The sequence below is a fragment of the Manis pentadactyla genome, chromosome 3 (assembly GCF_030020395.1).
Source record: "Manis pentadactyla isolate mManPen7 chromosome 3, mManPen7.hap1, whole genome shotgun sequence".
NCBI lineage: Eukaryota > Metazoa > Chordata > Mammalia > Pholidota > Manidae > Manis > Manis pentadactyla.
This window is the reverse complement of record NC_080021.1, coordinates 190,734,728-190,755,168: the sequence shown is the minus strand read 5'-3', so window position 1 is coordinate 190,755,168 and position 20,441 is coordinate 190,734,728. Positions and strand designations below refer to the sequence as shown.

Here is a 20,441-nt window from a genome sequence, read left to right as displayed (position 1 = left end):
TCTGTTCCTTTCTTCCTCTCTTATACTCTTTTTTTGCCATTTGATGGCTTTCTTTTTCTTTTTTAGTTTTTGTGTATCTGTTATAGGCTTTCAGTTTGTGGTTCCTGTAAGGTTTATGGATAGTTTCCTAACTATATAACAGTCTGTGTTAAGTTGATGATTACTCTGTTTCAAACACAATCCAAAAGTACTTTTCTTCTTTTCTTCCTCCACACTTTATGTATTAGGTTCATAATGTGGTTTTTGCGTATCCCTTGACTGATTTTGTGTTTAGTCGATTTTACTACTCATGTATTTTTGTTTTAATTTTGTACTTGCTTGGTAAGTCAGTGGTCTATTACCTTTACTGTGGGGTTTATTTTCACTGGTGAAAACTATTTAGGCTTAAGAACATTTACATCTATAAAAATCTCTTTAACATATCCTGCATTGCTGGTTTAGTGGTGGTAATTTACTTCAGCTTTCATTTATCTGGGAAATTTAAATTTCTCCTTCAATTTTGAGTGATAATCTTGCTGGGTAGAGGATTCTTGGTTAAAGGCCTTTCTATTTCAATACATTAAATCTGTCTTGCCACTCCCTTCTGCCCTGTAAAGTTTCTGCTTTGTAATCTGCTGATAGCCTAATGGGGTTTCCTTTTTAAGTATCTTTTTTCTCTCTCTGGCTGCCTTTAGTACCCTCTCCTTTTCCTTAATCTTTGCCATTTTAAGTATTATATGTTTTGGTGTTGTCTTGCTGGGGTTCCTTTTGTTAGGCACTCTCTGCACTCCCAGGACTTCTGTGTCTATTTCCTTCTCCAGATTGAGGAAGTTTTCAGCAGTTATTTCTTGAAAGAGACTGTTTACCCCTTTGTCTCTTATTCTTCTGGTACCCCATTATGTGAATATTGTTTTGTTTGGAGTTGTCACAGCTCTCTTAGCATCCTCTCATTTCTAGAGATTATTTTTCTCTACCTCAGCTTCATTGTTTTCCTGTTCTTGATTTCTATCTCATTGTTTTCTCCACTTGAAGCCATCTATTATTCATCCCCTCCACTGTATGTATCATTTCAGTGAACATATTCTTCAGCTCTTAATGGCTCTTTTTCAACTCTTCTCTTTGTTGAAGTTTTCCCAGTCGTTTCCACAGATCATTGAGAATATTTATGATTGTTACTTTGAAATCTTTATCAGTAAGATTGGTGGTCTCTGTTTCATTTAGCCCCCTTTCTGGTGTCTTATCCTTTACTTTTGTTTGGAACATACTCCACTGCCTCCTTGTTTTGTCAGGATTTCTGTTTCTCCTTTTATATTGAGATAGATCTGCTAAGCTTCCTGGTCTAGAGAGTAATGGCTTTATGAAGAAGGTGTCCTGTGGTGCCCAGAAACTCAAGTACCTGGTTCTCCTTATGGTGGAGCCCCAGTTGCTTTTGGTAGGCCATGGGTGGGGCTCTCTTTCTGTCTGTCTGCTGGCAGTGGCCTACCTCAGTCTACAGCAGGTGGCAGCTTGCCTCCACTGGCCCTTTGTGAGCCAAGCTGCAGAGCTTCTGCTGAGATTGTTTTGAGTGGGGCCACCTTCTGCCTGCCCTGTAATGTGGGTGGCACTGCTAACTGGTGGGTTGGCGTGAGTACATGCAGTGGTGGGCTGGGCCCCCTGCAAGGAGGAAGGAGTGCTTAGAGAGGGCCAAGAAAGCCTGGAAAGCCTTCCTCTGCCTGCCAGGCAACGAAGTCTGAGGTCTCTGGGCCAAGTGGGCCCCATAGGCAGGTGGGTGTGCAGGGAAGTACCTTGGGGCTGAGCCACCATTGAAGGGGATAGCATTTGGGCCTCCCTTGGGCACATGACCAGTAGGGCTGATGGGGGATGGGAAAATGTCCACCTGCTCTTTCTCCTGCAGAGAGTGCTCTGTCCAACCATTGTCCCTCTGGCACCCTTCTTACTGATGGTAAATTTTCAAACTGCTGCCTCTCTGTTAGGTTTCTGTGGGGCCAAGGCAGTGTGCGTGTCTTCCACAAGTGGCAGGAGTCTCAGCCTCCCGGAGAGCTCTAACTCTCCCTAGTGTCCATCCCTGTTAGTCACGAAAGCCTAATGCAATGTAGACTCATTCCCAGAGCAGATATGCAGGGCCAGGTGTGCAGAGTTCCTGAGCACTTACCCTCTTCCCTCTCTGTTCCTCTGCCTCCCATGTGTGGGCTGGGATGGGGGAAGGGCTGGGGTCCCCACTGATCATGACTCCGTTACTTTACCTTTCTCTGTGTGGTCTTCTCTTCACCAGGTGTAGGTGGTCTGTTCTGCAGTTTTTGGGTCATTTTCAGTGTTAGTTGTATTTGCTGTGGTTCCTTCCTTGGTGTGTGTGTGTGTGTGTGTGTGTGTGTGAGGTTTCCATGTTGCCTTCCTAATTTGCCATCTTTTTTCCCCTTCTCTCTCCACAGTGACTTCTTAATTACTAAATCTAATGGCCTTTTTTCATTCTTAATCTGCTCCAGTTTTTCTGAAGAATGTGATACTCAACTACTGTGTCCTTTTCCTGTGCCTACACTTTACATTGAGTCCTCTGCATTTGCTTCTTACCTTTCTGACTTCTCAGACTGTAACTCCTGTGTTTTTTTCTTTCTCTCTCAAAATCAAGTCAATCTTGTGGTTCTGTCCTTGACACTCTCTTCTTATTGGAGGTTGTCTCCACCATCCTTTGACTTTATGCAATATTCTTTCTTTTCTTTGGCCCATAACTGTTAGACTTTAGTTCAGATTTGAGTAGAGTCCAGATTTCTGGCACATATGTCCCTCATTTGGTGACCTTTGTTCTTGTTTTAATGCTTTTGTAGATTTTGTGTGTTTTATTGTAAACATTATGAGTATTTTTTGAAGACCAATGTACAAAGTAATGAAGGAACTCCTCCATGCTTCTAATGTTCTTTCTAGCCATACAGGCCATGTTGTTGTTACTCAAATGTTGCAGACAGACTTCTGCAGCAGAGCCTTCTCTGTATCTGAAATGCTTCTCCCAGATAATGTATCGGAAAAGAAAGGTCCTTCCTGATAACTTTATATAAAATTGTACTACCATCATCCAACTTGTCATTCTTTGTTCATTTATTTTTCTTCATAGCACTTTTTTTAACCACCCATGATAACTATATCCATTGTCTGTCTGTCCCCACCAGAATGTACGTTCCATAAGAGCACAGGCATTGCCAGCTACATTCTGGGCTGCAAACTCAGGGCCAAAGCCATAGCTGGTGCGAGGGCAGCATGCAGTAAATAATTAGGGACTGACTGACTGACGGACTGAGGGATGTTCTTCCTTTCTGTCCCATGGCCATCATCTATGTTAGCATCCCTTTACATATTTCCTGTACTACTGTAGTCAGAAACTGGAGATAAAATCAGTGTTCAACTAATCCAAATATAATTTGGACAGAGAAAAAGTTACCCATTTGACATAGAATTTGTTGCAGAATTCACTCACCAAATACTAAACACCTATTATTTGCCAGATACTATTACTGCTGTTTGTATTATTTTTTTCTTAAAAATATTATTATTATTTCTCTTCTATTAGGGCTGTTTCAAAACCAGAAAGATATAGTGGAGACAGCATAATCTACAAACCACCAGGGGTAAGTTTCTAAGTATGCATAATGTTTAACGTAAGTATATATATAGTGTGACTTACAGTTCTTTACATGTTAATTTCACAGTCATAGAATTTGTGTAGAAAGGAACCTCAAGATATCAGCTTCTGCTAATTCAAATCTTTCAAAGTAAAGATGGGACAGAGAAGCCTAAAGTCACATAAGCACTTAGTGGCAGAGCTGGGACTAGAGATCCCCTGATCCCCAAGCCTTGTCCACCTCTGTTTTGAACTCAATCTGATACCCAAATTTAAAAAAAAAAACCTTATGTGGTCTGTGATTACCTCTTGAACCTGAATCAGACTAGCCAAACTCCCAAATCTTTTGGGGTATAAATCAACCTGATAGGTGCCAGGTAGTCAGGAGCAGCTAGGTGTTTTTAACCATCGGCTAAGAAGTTAAGTGTGTTTTAACTTAGAAGTAGCTGCTTAGGCACAAACTGTGGTAGCCACAATTAAGAGACAAAAGTCACAGTATTTGTCATTCTGAATTGAGCTAATAGTCTGTCATTGTAATTTTTCTCACACACAAAAAAATAGAAATCTGTACTTTTTCAATTTGTAGTTTTCATTTTAATGTTTGCAGTGCTGTGAAACACTGAAGTTTTTTATGTAGTCATATGAATGATCTTTTTGCTTGGAAAACTTGTTTCCTATTCTGAATTCAGAGAGGTATTTGCCTGTATGTTCTGTAAGTACATTTCTTTATAGTAGTTACTGTGACCATCTCTAGATTATCAGAATCCAGTACAGTGTCTCACAATGTGGTTGGCTGGTAAGTGCATGGGCTCTGTAATGAGACTGTTTTAATGTCAAATATGCCACCTTCCTAGGTGTGTGACTCTGGGAAAACTTCTTAGCTTCTTTGTGCATCAGTTTTTTTCATTAGTAACAATAGCCATGATAATAACACTACCTGCTATATGGGGATGTTGTAAATATTAAATGAGTCTTGGACTCAGTAGGTTTACTCTTTATGTTAGCTATTATTTCTGTCATCATTTTAGGTACTTCATAAGTATTAATTTTTGAGTGAATGTGGAAACAGATACTCTAAGTAGTTAATATTAGAGATAGTCATGCCTTAGAGAGTTATCTTGTATTTTTGAAGGCTTTTTCACTGTTAGTCTCTAGATTTTCTTCTAACATTTTCAGTTCTAAGGGATAGCTAAATTAATTCACTTGGATAATTCTTTTTTCATAATACCTGTCTGCCATTGGTGAAGATAATGATAAACAGTAATTGACCCAAATCCAAGGAAAAACAGAAGGCATAGACATCGTAGGTTGGATAAATGAGTCCCTGATAAATTTAGAATTACCTGTTATTTACCGTCTACAACCCTCTTTCTCAGAAGTCCCTTATTTTTTATTTTGTATTTCCTATAGCTTTTATGGGCTCAGAGATAGCTTTAAGAATGTGTTTTCATTAGCACAGGTCAGATGTGTTTAATTTTTTTTTTCTTCTGTTTTTGTAACAGCATTCTGCTCCAGATATGGTATACTTAGGATCAATGACAAATTTTGATGGGACTTACAGTTGGATTCAAGATAAATGTGTTCCTCTTGTCCGAGAAATAACATTTGAAAATGGAGAGGTATGGGCTTTCTCATGTGTGTTGTTATTTTTAATTCACATTTCTGCAAAAGCAAGCTTCCTCTACTCATCTTATTACTGTACCACAGACTTAGCAGTTGTAAAAGTCATACAGTGAACAGACTACATCATCGCTATTTCCATAATAGAGGCCAGTGGTTCTCCACCTTTGCTATCCCCAAACCCCTCTTTTGCATTTCTTGGTTCACTACAGCCTTGAAAATACCTCTCAGGTGATTCTGATACCCACCCTTGGTTGAAGATTAAGGGGTTATCTTTTAGAACCAGTGCTCTGCATATTTTAGTTCCAATTAATTATATACAGGGAATAATCCTTTGCTGTAAAAAGATTTTTCTGATTCCCATCTATCTTAAAAAATAGATATTACTATATCTTGTATTACTCTCCACTAACAATAATTTTTAAAGCACTATAATTTTCAAGGCACTTTTGTGTATGTATATATAAAAGGTATATAAACACATACATGTATAGTGGCAGGAATTTGTTAATGTTGATAAGTTGTGTATTGATTGAAAACTGGCTATGTTATGGGGTTTTTGTCTTTTCCTCTGAATCAGACACTTTTCAGCTTTGGGTGTCAAGTAAGTGGAGTGGTTTTTGCAATAAACCTTAGAATACATGAAGTTTTCAGATAAAGTTTATTTATTGCTGGTACACTCAGGTTTTCAGTGTGATCTGTGAAGACTGAAAATACTAATCCTGTTTACACCACCCTAAAATCAACGTCTTGGTAGAGAACCACCTAAGTTCTCACTTTGGTCAGCTCACGCGTCAGTGTCGTGGCCTGATGGGGCACTAATGACGGACCACCCCAGTGGCTACTTCAAAGCAGAGGAGCTCCTGCACTGGCGCAGGAGTGTGGGTCCTCCGAGGGCCGGGGTACTTGACGTGGAGGGAATGGGTTCCTTTTTCCACTGAGGCTAGTGTTTATTTGCGCCACTGGACTTTTTTTTCCTGGGATGTTCCAAGTATTGCTTGTTTATGTGGGTTGGGTTCAGAGTTGTTCCTACCTAGAATAAACTAAATGGAGAGGCCTGACAATTCTCATTGAATATTTCTCTATACAGGAACTGACGGAAGAGGGACTGCCTTTTCTCATACTCTTCCACATGAAGGAAGATACAGAAAGTTTAGAAATATTCCAGAATGAAGTAGCCCGACAATTAATAAGTGAAAAAGGTAGAGAGATTAAGGTGTTTATTTTCATTGTTGCTTTCTTTCTCCCTCTGCCCTCCCCTCCCTCATTACATTCATAATGACATAAACATATTTGGGTTAAAAACTTAGTAAGCTTCTTTAATTCTGCTCAACCCACAAGTTAACATGCAAACATGGGGTTGGGGGGGAGACATTAATAGGTAATATACAGCAGTGGCTTTTATGGTTTTAAAAAACCATGACTGTTTTAGAAGGTCAGATAATCTGTGAAACCAACTAGTGTGAAAAGTGGGATCATAGGTGGACAACATTAGTATTTTTTGTCACTTTCTTCCAGCACTTGATACTTGTCTTGGTCCCTTTCTAATAGACACTACCAGAGATATCACTGAGAGAACTTAGTCTGATTAACATTATTTCTAAAGGAAAGAAAGCTGAATAATTTTCTGTGGATTTCTCCAAAGCATCAAAAAAGAATTTGAGGGATCATCAGCTTTTCCTCTGTAGGAGAGAAGTCACACAAATTAAACTGAAAGCATTACACAGAGCCAGACCCATGTTTATTAGTCACTTAGTAAATATTTTTGGGGTTGAATTAGATAAAAAATCAACTAGCAGGGACTAGAAGGGCATCATCCTTGATGAAATGAAGACAGTCCCATGAGAACAGCTCATCTATCAGCTTCAGGAACTTGTGTGCTCAGAGCAGATGTTTGCCTATTTCAGGAAAACTTAAAATTCACTATAGCATTTGAATTCAGGTGGAGTTCTCCCAGTCTCTAATGATATTAATACTCTCTGACCTAAGACTAAAATCCTACTTCTAAAATGTAATAGTTAGGTTTTAGTTTTTGTGATCTATAGTACTCTAAAGCATGTTTTTTGTTGTTCAGTATGTCACTTTTTCTGAAGTTGTAGCCTTACAAGAATACAATCAAGAAAATTCTAATCTACCTCTCTAAATTCTTTCTTTTTTAAAGGTACAATAAACTTTTTACATGCCGACTGTGACAAATTTAGACATCCTCTTCTGCACATACAGAAAACTCCAGCCGATTGCCCTGTAATAGCTATTGACAGCTTTAGGCATATGTACGTGTTTGGAGACTTCAAGGATGTACTGTAAGTATTCATTTTGGATTTCTTAAATCTGATATGTTTTCCAAAAACGAATTTAAAACAATTGTTTGAATATTTTAAATGATCCTATGTTGGAACACTGCTTTGTTGTTTGAATGGAAAAGGTTTTTTGTTTTCTTTTTTGCCACTTTAAAGTATCATATAATTGACAGAGAATTATAATCTGTCCCTTAAAAATGCCAGCATTAGATGATCCTAATGCTTGGGAATTAATCTCTTAAAGATAATTTTTGGCCTTTGAGAAATTAGTTCTGAATTGACTAATTTGTCAGTACATCAAGGAATGTAGATTATAATCCTACTTCAGGTTAAAGTAAATTAGTAATGTTGTTCATTTGTGATTGTGTCTAACAAGAACATTAGTGATATTTAAGACCCACAAGATGGCTCTGACTAGGCATTTCTGGCTATTCTCAGCTATTCGTAGTATTAATAAACATATAAACCTTGAACATTTTTATCAGCTTTCTGAGATGTTAAACACATGGTAAAAAATGGAGCTGCTTCTTCATACATGAAAAATGTAAGCAATACAATTAATTCAAATTAGACCTTTTCTTTCAAAACTTCATTTAAATACTTTTGTGTATGTGTCCAGAGCTTTGTGATTCAAAGTCCTACTAAGGAATGAATTATCTCACTTAGAAAACTTCTAACTACTTCAATAGAGGTGTAGTTGTTTGAGAGAAGATTTCTCTTTCCCAACATGTAATAGGCCTAGATTTGAGTCCTGCCATGGACAAGGCACTTCTCTGTCCTTGTTTCTTTATACTTAGGGTTGATGGTATGGCCTACGTAATGGGATTATTATGAAAATTAATGAGAGATGATTGTTGTGTCAAACCACTAAGTACTAAAATATTAGTTGCTTTTACTTTACTTAACACTTTAAAAGAATACCATTTAGTCTAGTAACTCATTAAGTATTTATCCAGGTTTTCTATATGACAGTCATTGTATAATATAACCCAGATCATACAAACCAACAGTTTAAAGTTTACTAAGACTGGATCCCTGCTTTCAAAGAAGTCACAACTAAGCAGAGAAAGGAGACAAGCAGGGGTAATAGGCAATTGCGTTTTCTGATGTGGTAAGTGCCTCTGACAGAGTTCAAAGGTACCTGATCCAAGATTTCTGGAGATACTGATGCCTGAGGTAGGTCCTAAAGTTCTGTAGAAGTTTATCATGGAGGTGAGAAGGAGACATGTCTTGGAGAAAGGGGACATTGCAGAAACAAGTACAGAGACTGTTGGCTGAATATGAGTGGATGGGAGGGGGAATCAGGATGAGGTTAGAGGAGTAAGCAGAGGCTAGCTCATGAAAGCCTTTATTTGCTGGGTTAAGGACATTTGACATTATCCTGAAAACTATGAAGAGCTAGTGAAGGGTTTTAGTTGAGATTATTTTTAAAAGGTCACTCTGGCTACAAAGTGGAGAACATTAAAGGGGCCAAAATAGAATCGAGAAGATGGTTCAGTAATCCAGGCAAAGTTGATGACAGATAACAACCAGTAGATGATTCTTGGATGAATGAATTACCTAAATAAATTATGGCAGTAGCACTAAAGCTAGAGAGGCATTTGTAGGTGGAATAGGAGGAGTTGGTATCTTAGTAAACGGGGAGAAGGAAACCAGCAGTGTTGGCTGGGTATCTGACTTTGAGCCATTAACTGAGCTGGGAACTCAGTAGAGACGCAGCCTTGCAGATAATGGTTCCATCTTGGGGTCTGCTGAACTTGAGGTGCCTGTGGGCCAAAGGAGAAGAGTGTCCGGTAGGGAGTTCATGTGGCTCTGGGATGCAGCCGTGGGATAAGGGCTGGGTCCTGAACACATGAGGAGATAGCTGGTATTGAAAGCGATGAGATGACCTAGATCAGGGTGGAGAATGTGCACTGATGAGTACCAATATTTAAGGAGAGGACAGAAGAACAAATATGTATGAACGGCTAAGAAAGGATGTATCAAAGAAGTGAAAGAAAAAAAAACTGGAAAAGAGTAATATGGGAATTGCGTGAGGAGTACTTCTAGCAGGAAGAAATGTTCAGCCGGAGGATAATGGATAAAGCATCTGTTAGACTGTTAGATTTAACCTCCAAATGGCTCTATGGCAATGAAGTGAAGAGTGACTGTTTGGTGAGGACATGAAGATTTTACAAGAAAATTCTTGGAAGAAGCTAGCCTGTAAAGGAAAAGAAAAATGGGGTAGTTTCTGAGAGACATAGAATGAAATAGTTTTAGCTCCCCCCACCCCGTATGGTACAAAATCTAAACCCTTTGTGGGACAGAGTCAAATGGAGTGAGGAGTTATTGGAGAGAGAGGAAAGAGGGGCTAATTGATAAAGCAAAACCATAAAGAGCACAGAGGGGATGAGAAGCAAGCAAAGAAAGAGCCTTCTTCCTCTGGTGCGAAAGAGGAAAGGAAGAGCAGCATTTCTTTGCGGGTGTGGGGGATTCTGGTGCTGACAGCGGCCGAAGATGCTGAGGTTCCTGTCCGACTCATCTGTTTAACTATGGCTATGGAAGCAAGCTCATTCGGTGAGTGTGAGGAGGTGGGGGATCATTGAGAAGGCAGGACTAAGCTGGATTTACAAAGGAAGAGTAGCTGTACCCAGAAATCCACCTTAAAGATCCACATCTAACATCCCAGGATTTACTTAAAAACTGGAACTCAGAAGTCCCCTGAGCAAGTGGGTGAGCTACTGGGACAGGTGGAAATGTCCTAGCTGGTTGGGGGCCCCCTTCCTCACTTCATAGGTTTGCTTCTTGAAGCCACAAGCTCAAGCTAAAAGTATAAGCTTTTTAGGAGAGAGGGGAGTTGTTCTGGTGGCTGGGCTTGCTACAAGAGCTTCCAGGTAGATTGACTGTGTTTGGCATTAAAATACTACCTTACTCATGGATCATTCATAGGAAGTCTTATCAGCCCATCTCCCCACCTCTAGGAGTGAGTAAATCTTGGGTTATTTATTTACCTTTCCCTTTTCACTGGAAACTTATAGCCCTAATTATGATGTCTCAAATTAGTGGAAGTCAACAGGATGCTGACTAGGTTAGGTTTATCAATCAGCAACCAAATTGTGCCCCATTTTCTTTTACTCCTAGGAACATGGTGTTAACACTTTAAGAGGAACCTGTGAGTTATTCCATCTTGGCTATCTTACGTTTTTCCCCTCCAGTTCTGAAGTCAGATTTAAAACACTCTAGCACTTCTAATCCCATCTTGGTGTCTGTCACAGAACCCGAATGAACACAAGTGGTCATACTCCTTATCACATGACCCGGTTCCCCTACTCTCCAGCAGTTCACTGAACCAAAAGATGGGCCCTTGACCAAGAAAAGCGAATCTGTCAGCTGGCAGCATTCTACCTAATAAGCCTTGGTACAAAAAGACACTGAGCCAGTTAGATTTTCCAAAGAATGTTGAAATGGTAAGTGGACCTCTCCCAGCCTGCAAGTGTGTAGTCCCGTGAGTAGGGAAGAGAAATAAGTGACTATATTTGAAACAAATTACTTCTTTAATTTCTCTGTCAGGTGCCTGATTTTTCCCTCCTAGGCACTGTTCCCTCTAATATTTTTTTAATTGTAAGGAGGCACTGTGTGAACTACAAAGTGAGCCCACGTGAATAGATGTTAGTGTTAGAAATCAAATAAAACAGGCAGCTAAGTGAATCTGACACATTTAATGGCTTGCATAATTGCAATTGTACTGCATGGTAATTAAGGCTTACGTGATAAGCGGTTTCTATCAATTACTATAATTACTAATACTTTTACTTAGTAACTCAGCCATTTCTGGGGTCAAGTGGAGGAAGTATGGCTGTAGTGAGGAAAGAGGAAGCAGGTTTACAGTGCAGTTCCTCCCATGCCAGAGGTAGTAGGCCTTGGGGGTGTGGTGGGGGTGTGCTACCTGTGTTCTGCTCACCTCTTATTTCAGAGGAACTGAGGCTTTGGGAGGGAACTTAACCAGCAAGGCTACACCACTGATTAGTGGCAGGGCCAGGAGTCATGTCAGAGTATACTGAACCCCAAAGTCCCAAGCTCATAACACTTGATACCAAAGCAATTACATTTTTCATACCTATAAAAAGCAGTGTAGTGTGAACGTGAAAGATGTTTAAGAGACAGTACTTACTAGTACCTGAGACTTAGTCACAGATCTATGAATCCTTAGTGTTTTCCTATAGGTTGACCAGATTGGTTTCTTGCCAAATGCAAAGCAATAGATTTTATATGGAGATAGGAAAAGAATTGGGGGTAATTTCAGAACCTAAGGGCAGGTCTCGGAAATGTTCTATAGCCCTGAGAGAAAGGAAGAAATGGTGCACTGTACAACATACCATATCACCGTTGGACTTTAAAAAGAAATCTCTTCTAAAAAATGGTGGCCAGCGAACACCCAACCGTCTGCACCTTGGCTAACGGGTTCTCAGCTGCCACAGCAGTGGGTGATGGGGAAGAAGCAAGCTTCAGCTCACTCCTAAGACAATGGAACAGGCTGCTTTAGTGCTGAGTCCTCCAACTGGGTGCACTAGGTCATTTTCCCAAATCACTAAATTATGGGACATACTGTAATCCCTTGAACTGCTCAGTCTGGTAAGGTTGGCTGCAGCTGATTGGTGGCACTGGGGGAAGGTGGGGGCTGCTGTGTGGACATCGGGGAGGCGGGGCAAACCCAAGACCAGTGGGCAGATAGCTCACTGATTTCACAATTTGGTCACTTGCTAAGACCAATTAGCCTGCCTCCGTGAGCTTGGAGGGAGCAAATCGGGAATTGGATGGAATGATAAAGAACTTGGAGGGATAGGTAGAAGAAAAGCTTCAAATCTAGGCACTGTTAAGGTCCCTTTTAAATCACAGAATCTGGTTTTGTTCATCATTATCTAGCGGCCACCCCCCCCCCTTTTTTTCCCCCCAAATAAGGCTTTTCTTAAGTGGAAAAAAAAATTGATACCAAGAAAGTTGCTAAAAAGGCAAATTTTATTTAGTTAGTTTTTATTTTATTATACCAACAGTCTTGTGACAGCATTAGTTGACATTCAGTAAATGTTTTGATTAATTTTCGTTTAATCTGCTTCTTACAAGTTTAAGAGTTTGACTCCTTTGAATGTATGTATCTGCACATCTGGAATATAGCCTAATATTTATCTGCTACCATTTGCCATGTTCCCCATTCCAGTATATCTTACCATAGTTGGTCCTGTCAGCAAAATAGATACCAAGTGCTGACAGAGCCACTGTCATTGTAGTGTACTGGCCCCACTTTATATGTGTTCTCAGTTGATTTATAACAAGCTTATAAAATAGGTATTATTTCCATTTTTACAATAAAAAAAAGTTAAGCTCCAAGAGATTTTGTGACTCTACAAAAGTCAAGCCACTAAGGACGCAATATATATGGCACAACTTGGGTGCTCAGACTCTCAATCCAGACTGCTTATTAGTTCTAATCCCAATCTGTTACCTACTAGTTATATATTATACCCTGTGCAATTTCTTACCACTTCTTTGCCTCAGTTTCCTCATCTGCAAAATGGAAGTAATAGGGTCTACTTCATAGGGTTGTTTTGAGCATTAAATGAATATGTGTATCTGTAGCTCTTAGAACAGTGACAACATGGTAAGTGCAGTTTGAGGCTTGCTATGTTTATTATGACAATATATTCAGATTCAAATCCAAGTCTGTTAGACTCTAAAAACAATACAATAAAGTTAAATAAAGTAGTAAATGAGTTTGTATTACACTGTATAATTTCAGTTAAAAAACAGTACACTATATTAGGCTATTGAATCCAGCGATACATTAAAAAAACAGTACATCACAACCAAGTGGGCTTCATCCCAAGCATGCAAGGCTGGTTCAACACTCAGAAACCAATAAATGTTAAGTTTGGTATATTAATGAATAAGCAAAAAAAACTGATCACATTAATACATGCAGAAAGCATTTGACAAAATTCAGCATCCACTCAAGACAGAAATGCTTAACTAGGAATGTATGGAAACTTGCTAAATCTGATAAAGGACATTTATAAAGAAATTACAAGTAATATCATATTTAATGGTGAAAGACCGAATAGTTTAGATCAGGAACCAGGTGAAGATGTCTAGTCTCCCTGAGAGAGAGGGGGAGAGAGAGAGAGAGAGAGAGAGAGAGAGAGAGAGAGAGAGAGAGAGAGAGAGTGTGTGTGTGTGTGTGTTAAGCACATCATTTGTTCCTTTATTGCTGATAGTTAAAATTTTGCTTACTTTGTGGATATTCTGAAAGTTAATAAGATGCCAAAGAATAAATAAAAAATCACCTATAAATCCACAAATGAGATCTATTGTTTGTGTTATAAAATCAGGGCCATGCTGTTTTATGAATTTTATATGTAGCTTATCTATGTATCATAAACATCTTCCCATGTCCTTAATATTTTTCCCATTATTTCTAATGGCTAGTTTGCCTTTAAATGGATTGATTTGTTTAACCCCTGTTGTTTGAATCCAGGTTTCATTCATGAAAAAAATCAGTAACACTCCTACTTTATAAATAAATAAAAGTTCTACTGTGACTTTCCCAGACTCATCCTCCTCAGCACTCCTGGAGTGTTGAGTGCTGTAGATAGAACACTCTCTACCTGAGGTCTGTGACCTCATGGTTTTCCTTTCTTTCTGGCTCTTTGTCTTCTACTGATTGTGCATCATCTTTGACCGCCTTGAGGAGTCATCATAGTATTGTGCTGTCCAATACGATATACACTAGCCATGTGTGAAGACTTAAGTTTAAATTAATTAAAATGAAAATTTTAAAGTCAGTTTTTCAGGCATTTCAAGTGCTCGATGGCTGCATATGGGTAGTGGCTGCCGTAGTGGATAGATTGGATAATACAACATTTTCTATATTGGCAGAAAAATTTGGACAGTTCTATTGCTGTCATAGGGCATGCAGCTATAAGGAACAAACTTCAAGGAGAATAAAAACACAGGATTTGTGTTGAAAACAGGAAAATGACAGGAGTGGAATTGCTTGAGGCATAGAGTAGAATATATAAGGAAGATATGATGTACAAACACACAGAATATTATTGAGCCTCAATGAAGGATCCTGTCATTTGCAACATGGATGAACCTGGAGGATGTTATCCTAAGTGAAATAAGCCAGACACAGAAAGACAAATACTGCATGATCTCAGTATATGTGGAATCTAAAAATACCTGGGTTGTTTCTCGGTCTTGGCTATTGTGAATAATGTTGCAGTGAACAGGGTAATGTAGATATCTCTTCAAGATCCTGGTATATCCTCAGAAGTGGGATTGCTGGATCATATGGTAGTTCTATTTTTAATTTTTTTTGAGGAACCTTCATACTGTTTTCCATAATGACTGTACCAGTTTACATTTCCATGAATAGTTACAGGGTTCCCTCTTCTCCACATCCTTGGCAACACTTTTGTTATTTGGTAATAGCCATTCTAAAGGTCTGAAGTAATAGCTCATTGTGCTTTTGCTTTGTAGTTCTTTGATTAGTGACATTGAACATCTTTTCATGTATCTGTTGGCTGTCTGTATCTTTTGAGAAATGTCTGTTCGGATTCATTTTAAAATCAGGTTTTCTTGCTATTGAGTTGTTTTAGTTTCATGTATTTTAGATAATAATCCCTTATCAAATATATGTGATTTGCAAATATTTTTTCCCATTCTGTAGGTTGTCTCTCTACTCTGTTGATTGTTTCCTTTGCTGTACAGAAGCTTTTTAGTTTGATGGAATTGTCTTTAATCCATTTGAGTTGATTTTTGTATGTGGTGTGAGATAGGGTCCAATTTCATTCTTCTGCATGTGGATATCCAGTTTTCCCATTTAAAGGACTGCCCTTTTCCCACTGTGTATCCTTGGCACGTTTGTTAAAGATCACTTGACTAAGAATGTGTAGATTTATTTTTGGGCTCTCTATTGTGTTCCATTGGTCTATATGTCTTTGTGTACTAGTACATACTGAAACTGGGATACATTGCTGGTGAGTCTGCACTGTGATACAGCCACTATGGAAAACAGTCTGGCAGTTTCTTAGAAAGTTAAACATATCATCTTCTGTATAACCCAGTATTTCTCCTAGAGAAGTAAACTTATGTTCACACAAAAAATGTTTGTAGTAATAGCATTGTTCAAAATCACCAAAATCTTGAAAGCCCAAATATCTTTCAGTGGATGAAGGCTTAAATTAATTGTGGTATATCCACTCAGTGGAATACTATTCAGCAGTGTATAAAGGGACAAACATATTTATACAAGACCAAAATGGGTGAATTTCAAATGCAGTGTGCTAAGTAAAAGAAGCCAGTCTCATGTTTGCATATTGTATAATTCTATGAATATGTCATTCTGGCAAAGCAGGTTATAAGGAACAGAGAATAGACAATGGTTAGCAGGAGTTACAGGGAGTAGAGAGTCTAACTAAATAAAGGGATTTTTGAATTGTTCTGTATCCTGTTTGTGGAGGTGGTAATGGTATGCAATATGTACATGTTAAAACTCAGAACTGTAAGCCTAAAAGTCAATTCTACTGTATGCAAAATTTTAAAAATACTTTCTCCTTGTGTTTGTCAAAGCTTGTTAATGATACACTTAATATTTATGAGTTTTAGTTTCTAAATTTTGCATCACCTAAAAATAGATTGTAAACAGAAGTGTTTGGAGGATGGGAAACACTTAGGTGTTCTAATTAGAAAAATTGTACCCAAAAGCGTGAAAACGTAATTGAATTTATTATGGTAAGGGCCCATTTATTTTCCTTTTTAGCAGATAAGCATGTCTGTTTTATTGACAATGAATTATTGATTCACTGATTGTTACTTAACAAAGGTGGATAGTTTCTGGCCACAAGCCAGCGCTTTTGTAGTAATGTTTTTCTACCAAATCAGTTCAGATTCATCCTATCTCCCTTGTCTTTGCCTTTTGCTTACAATCCTTTCTTTTTGTCTGTTTATGGAAAAAAAATAAAACAGGAAAAAATCTGTTCTGTTCTCTATGAATTTGTTACATTTAAGATTTAGTTATAATTTTTTATTGTCTAGCAGAAGCTGTCCACGCTACTGATTGTGCTCCTTTTTGGACTTTCTAAAATAACAATAGGCTTAATCATTATAGACCATTTGCAACTCTTTGAACTCAATGGATATATTTTTAGCACTTTTTGTTGTGGGTAATAGCAAATGATATAAAATTTAATCTCCTCTCAGTGTTTGTCTCTGGTGCATGTGCAATTTCTTCAGCACCAGAAAACCTTTCAGAGGCATTCTGTCAATACAACTACCTGACAGTCATTTGTATTTGTAAACTGTGCATTTGGCACCTGCTGGTCTCTGTTGCATTGGAGCTAGTGGGGAGCCAAAATGGGTGTACAATGAAGTTATGGGTTGGTACATCTCAGTGGGAGTTATTGAAGGGAAGAAACAGCACTTGCAGGACCTCAGTAGAGGATAAAAAGAAAACTGGTAATATTAATATAAGCCATCTATTCTTTGCTACTAAAAAATAATGATTTAAAAAGTCAATTCTACTGAAGGAATTACAATGTTTGTGGATGTGCACTTTAATTCTTTTAACAGATATGAAAAACAGAGTGTTTCTATTTAAAATACATAATGAATTAAAAACAAAGATCTCAGTGAAGACATACTTCATATGAGCAGAAATACACTTTAAGACAAGTGAAAAAATGCTTAATTTCTGAAGAAATGTAAATTAAAATGCAGGTGTCTCAGATCAAATTAACAAAAACTATAAAAAAAGATAACACTGGCACAGAGCAGGTAGACAGGTAGCAGCAAAAATTGATGTTTTGTGATATAATTTGCCTGCACTTTGTCAAAAGTTATTTTTTAACCCAATATAAATGGTCCCTGACTAATGACAGTCTGACTTAAGATTTTTTGACTTCATGATGGTGTGAAAGCAGTATGCATTGCACTTTGAATTCCGATCTTTTCCAGGGCTAGTCATGTGCAGTAGGAGCCTCTGTCATGCTGCTGGGCAGCGGCAGCGAGCTGCAGCTCCCAGTCGGCCGTGCAATCACGAGGGTAAACATTTACAACCATTCTCACCCATACGGCCAGTATTTTTCACTTTCAGTACAGTATTCAATAAAATTACATATATTAGTCAACACTTTATTAGAAAATAGGCTTTGTGCTAGGTAATTTTGCCCAACGGTAGGCTAATATAAGTACCTGAGCATGTTTAAGGTAGGCTGGGATAAGCTATGATGTTTGGTAAGTTAGGTGTATTAAATGCATTTTCAACTTAACAATATTTTCAATTTATGATGGATTAATTGGGATATATCCCCATTGTAAATTGAGGAAGATCTGTACTCCTGCGTTATTGGATACAACTCAAGGAAATAAGTTCAAAGAAAAAAGTATGATATATAAGTCTGCTTAGCTTTTTTACTACAGTGCATGTGTCTAAACTGCAAACTTGCTCACGCCATGTTGGTAATTAGGGGAATGATGTCAGTATAAAGTAAGTTATGTTGGTCCCTGTGTTATTTTCCTCAGAATGTTTCGAAGCCATCAAAGAAAGCCTTTTCACTATTAAAGAGAATGCCTTCACAGTATATGAAGACCTCCAAAAAAAAAAAAGCCAGTATCACGGTTTGAGAAATGCTTTGCTTTCACGATGTTAAGCTATTGAGGGGAGCTGCTCATGTGGTTGAATAAGTTGTGAGAAATTTCCCCATTTTTACAAAAACCAAAAAACATGAAAAGCTATACACTCATTTATTTTGTTAAAACTGGTTCTGTTGGCATGAACGCCCTCAAGGACATGCATCTCAAAAGAGGACCTACAAGCTCCAGGTTAAGGCTGCAGAGGCTCACCTGGCTGACACAGGGCTCCAATGCAGGTGGTGACTGAAAAGTACTAATGTTTTTGTTCTAGGCTCTTAGTAGTATTCTGGCTACAAACCTACACAGTTTTAAGTGGTTATCCCCTAACACTATTTTTCTCTTGAACCCTATTATTTTTAGTGTGATTTTGCAGAACATAAGGCTTTTTTGGTTATATATATTAAGGAAAATACATAAATGCCCAACAATAATAAGGATTAAGTAAGTTTTAGGACAGCATCTTGATAAACTCATATTAAAATGATAAGCACAGAAAAATTTCTATGAAATAAGTGTTAGAGTTTGAACACAAAACTGAGTATCTAGATATCATGATTTCAGTTGTGTAAAACTATTCAAAATATACTTGACCTATAAATAGTTACGGTGGGATTGGAGGTAAAATTAAATTTTTTTATTGTTATGAATTGGTAAAACAGAGGTAAAAGTAAGTTCATGTTAACAGTTTAAGCTAAATTTTTATTTGACTTTGGTTTTAGAATTCCTGGAAAACTCAAGCAGTTCGTGTTTGACTTACATTCTGGAAAACTACACCGAGAATTCCATCATGGTCCCGACCCAACTGATACAGCCCCAGGACAGGTGAGGCTCTTGCTTTTCAATGGGAGCTCTTCTTTTTCTCTTTTTCAGTTAGTCTTGAAGAGGACCTAAAGCTGCTGTGTAGACTTCAGTTTCTGCTCTTGAATATCTTTGTAAAAAAATTCTGAACAGACTCTAGATAATATACAAATTGTTCCTTTAAAATTAATTTTTAAAAATTTAGATCTTCAGAGAAGTTCTAAGAATGTTACAGTGTAATTTCTTGATCATATGAACTAAGGCAGTGTGAATATATCCTCTGGAGTATGGCTAATAGGGTTAAATACAGTTGGCTTCAAATATAAGTAGAAGGTAGGAAATGGAAGCAGGTAGATAAGCAAATAGATCAGTGGATTCCATTAATTGTTCAAGCCTTCCTCTGTGGCTGGGATTGACCACACTATAAAGAAAATAATGATTTGATATTCTTGCTAAACCATCCTAAGAGCTCCTCACCAATACAATATTCATAATGCTCAAAACTTACAGTCTCCATCTGTAATTTAGAATGCTTGACAACTGTCAGCGAAATTTCGTATTTACTTTTCATATTTTTTAACCTTAGAATTTTACCTTTTCTACCTTGTAACTTCTGTTACAAGTAATTTCTAAGTTCCCACTTTGTTTCAACACACTTAAATTTGCATTTTGATGCATTATTGATTGGTGTCATGTTGAGAGGAAGATGATATATAACTCTTATGCTCAGAACTTCACTTCTTTGTCCAAAGAACATCCACATATAAAAGAAAAATAAAAACTGAGTTTTTCTTTAAGACTCAAATTAAGTTGAGAATCAAGAGTTCCTTTAGGAAGCTAATGTGCTTTTTCTTTGAAATCTGAGATCAGATTTTTCTCTGATAATTAAGCAACAATCAAATTGGGAAAACTGTTGGCAATAACCCAGAGGTATTATTTTCCTCAGAAAAGTATGTCTGCTTATGCTTAGTGTTTTATCAGGGGAAAAGTTGTAGCTTACCATTATTGTATTATCCTGATTTATTTCAACTGTCCATTAGCCAATGAATTCCCTGTACTTCATAGTAATATAATTTCCAGCTTTCTTAAACCAACATTTATCTTAGCCAAAAATAAAAAACATATTGGGGAAGAGGAACATGACAGTAAAATGGGAAGTTTTAGACATTTTGCTTCCCATTATAATGGCAATGTGTCATTACATATGGTATGTAATCTAAGCACTGTGCCTGTGTTAACTACAAGGGAGGGTCATGTTTGCTCTTAAGCTCACAGCATAGAGATAAGGGATACGCTATACTGCTTTTTCTCCAAAATTCTTGGAAGTCACTCTTACATAGTTCCATTGTATATTTTTGTCTGCTGTTGATTTACAAGTAAAATACTACAGAAATTAATTTCTTGTAGCATTGAAGTATTTGTTTTCCTCATGTCAACTAGTTTTGATAACTTTTGGCATCCAGGTA

At 37.8% G+C, this 20,441-nt stretch overlaps 2 protein-coding genes across 5 annotated transcripts in view; one reads left to right on the top strand and one right to left on the bottom strand.

Moving 5' to 3' along the window:
- Window positions 1-20,441, top strand: part of ERP44 (endoplasmic reticulum protein 44) — a 91,852-nt gene that overhangs the window by 70,444 nt on the left and 967 nt on the right. For all 3 annotated transcript variants that reach the window (XM_036888436.2, XM_036888437.2, XM_057498889.1), the window contains 5 exons: window positions 3,539-3,596; window positions 5,092-5,208; window positions 6,300-6,411; window positions 7,371-7,512; window positions 18,897-18,999. In XM_036888436.2, coding sequence (XP_036744331.1) covers window positions 3,539-3,596; window positions 5,092-5,208; window positions 6,300-6,411; window positions 7,371-7,512; window positions 18,897-18,999 — 532 coding nt within the window. The remainder of the gene's footprint in view (window positions 1-3,538; window positions 3,597-5,091; window positions 5,209-6,299; window positions 6,412-7,370; window positions 7,513-18,896; window positions 19,000-20,441) is intronic.
- STX17 (syntaxin 17) overlaps window positions 7,526-20,441 on the bottom strand; it is a 107,935-nt gene continuing 95,019 nt past the window's right edge. The window contains exons 11-12 of one of the 2 annotated variants that reach the window (XR_005025436.2): window positions 11,865-12,004; window positions 7,526-9,398 (exon numbers count right to left, since the gene is read on the bottom strand). The gene's annotated coding sequence lies outside the window, so the exon portion shown is untranslated. The remainder of the gene's footprint in view (window positions 9,399-11,864; window positions 12,005-20,441) is intronic. The other variant, XR_005025438.2, reaches the window with a different exon arrangement.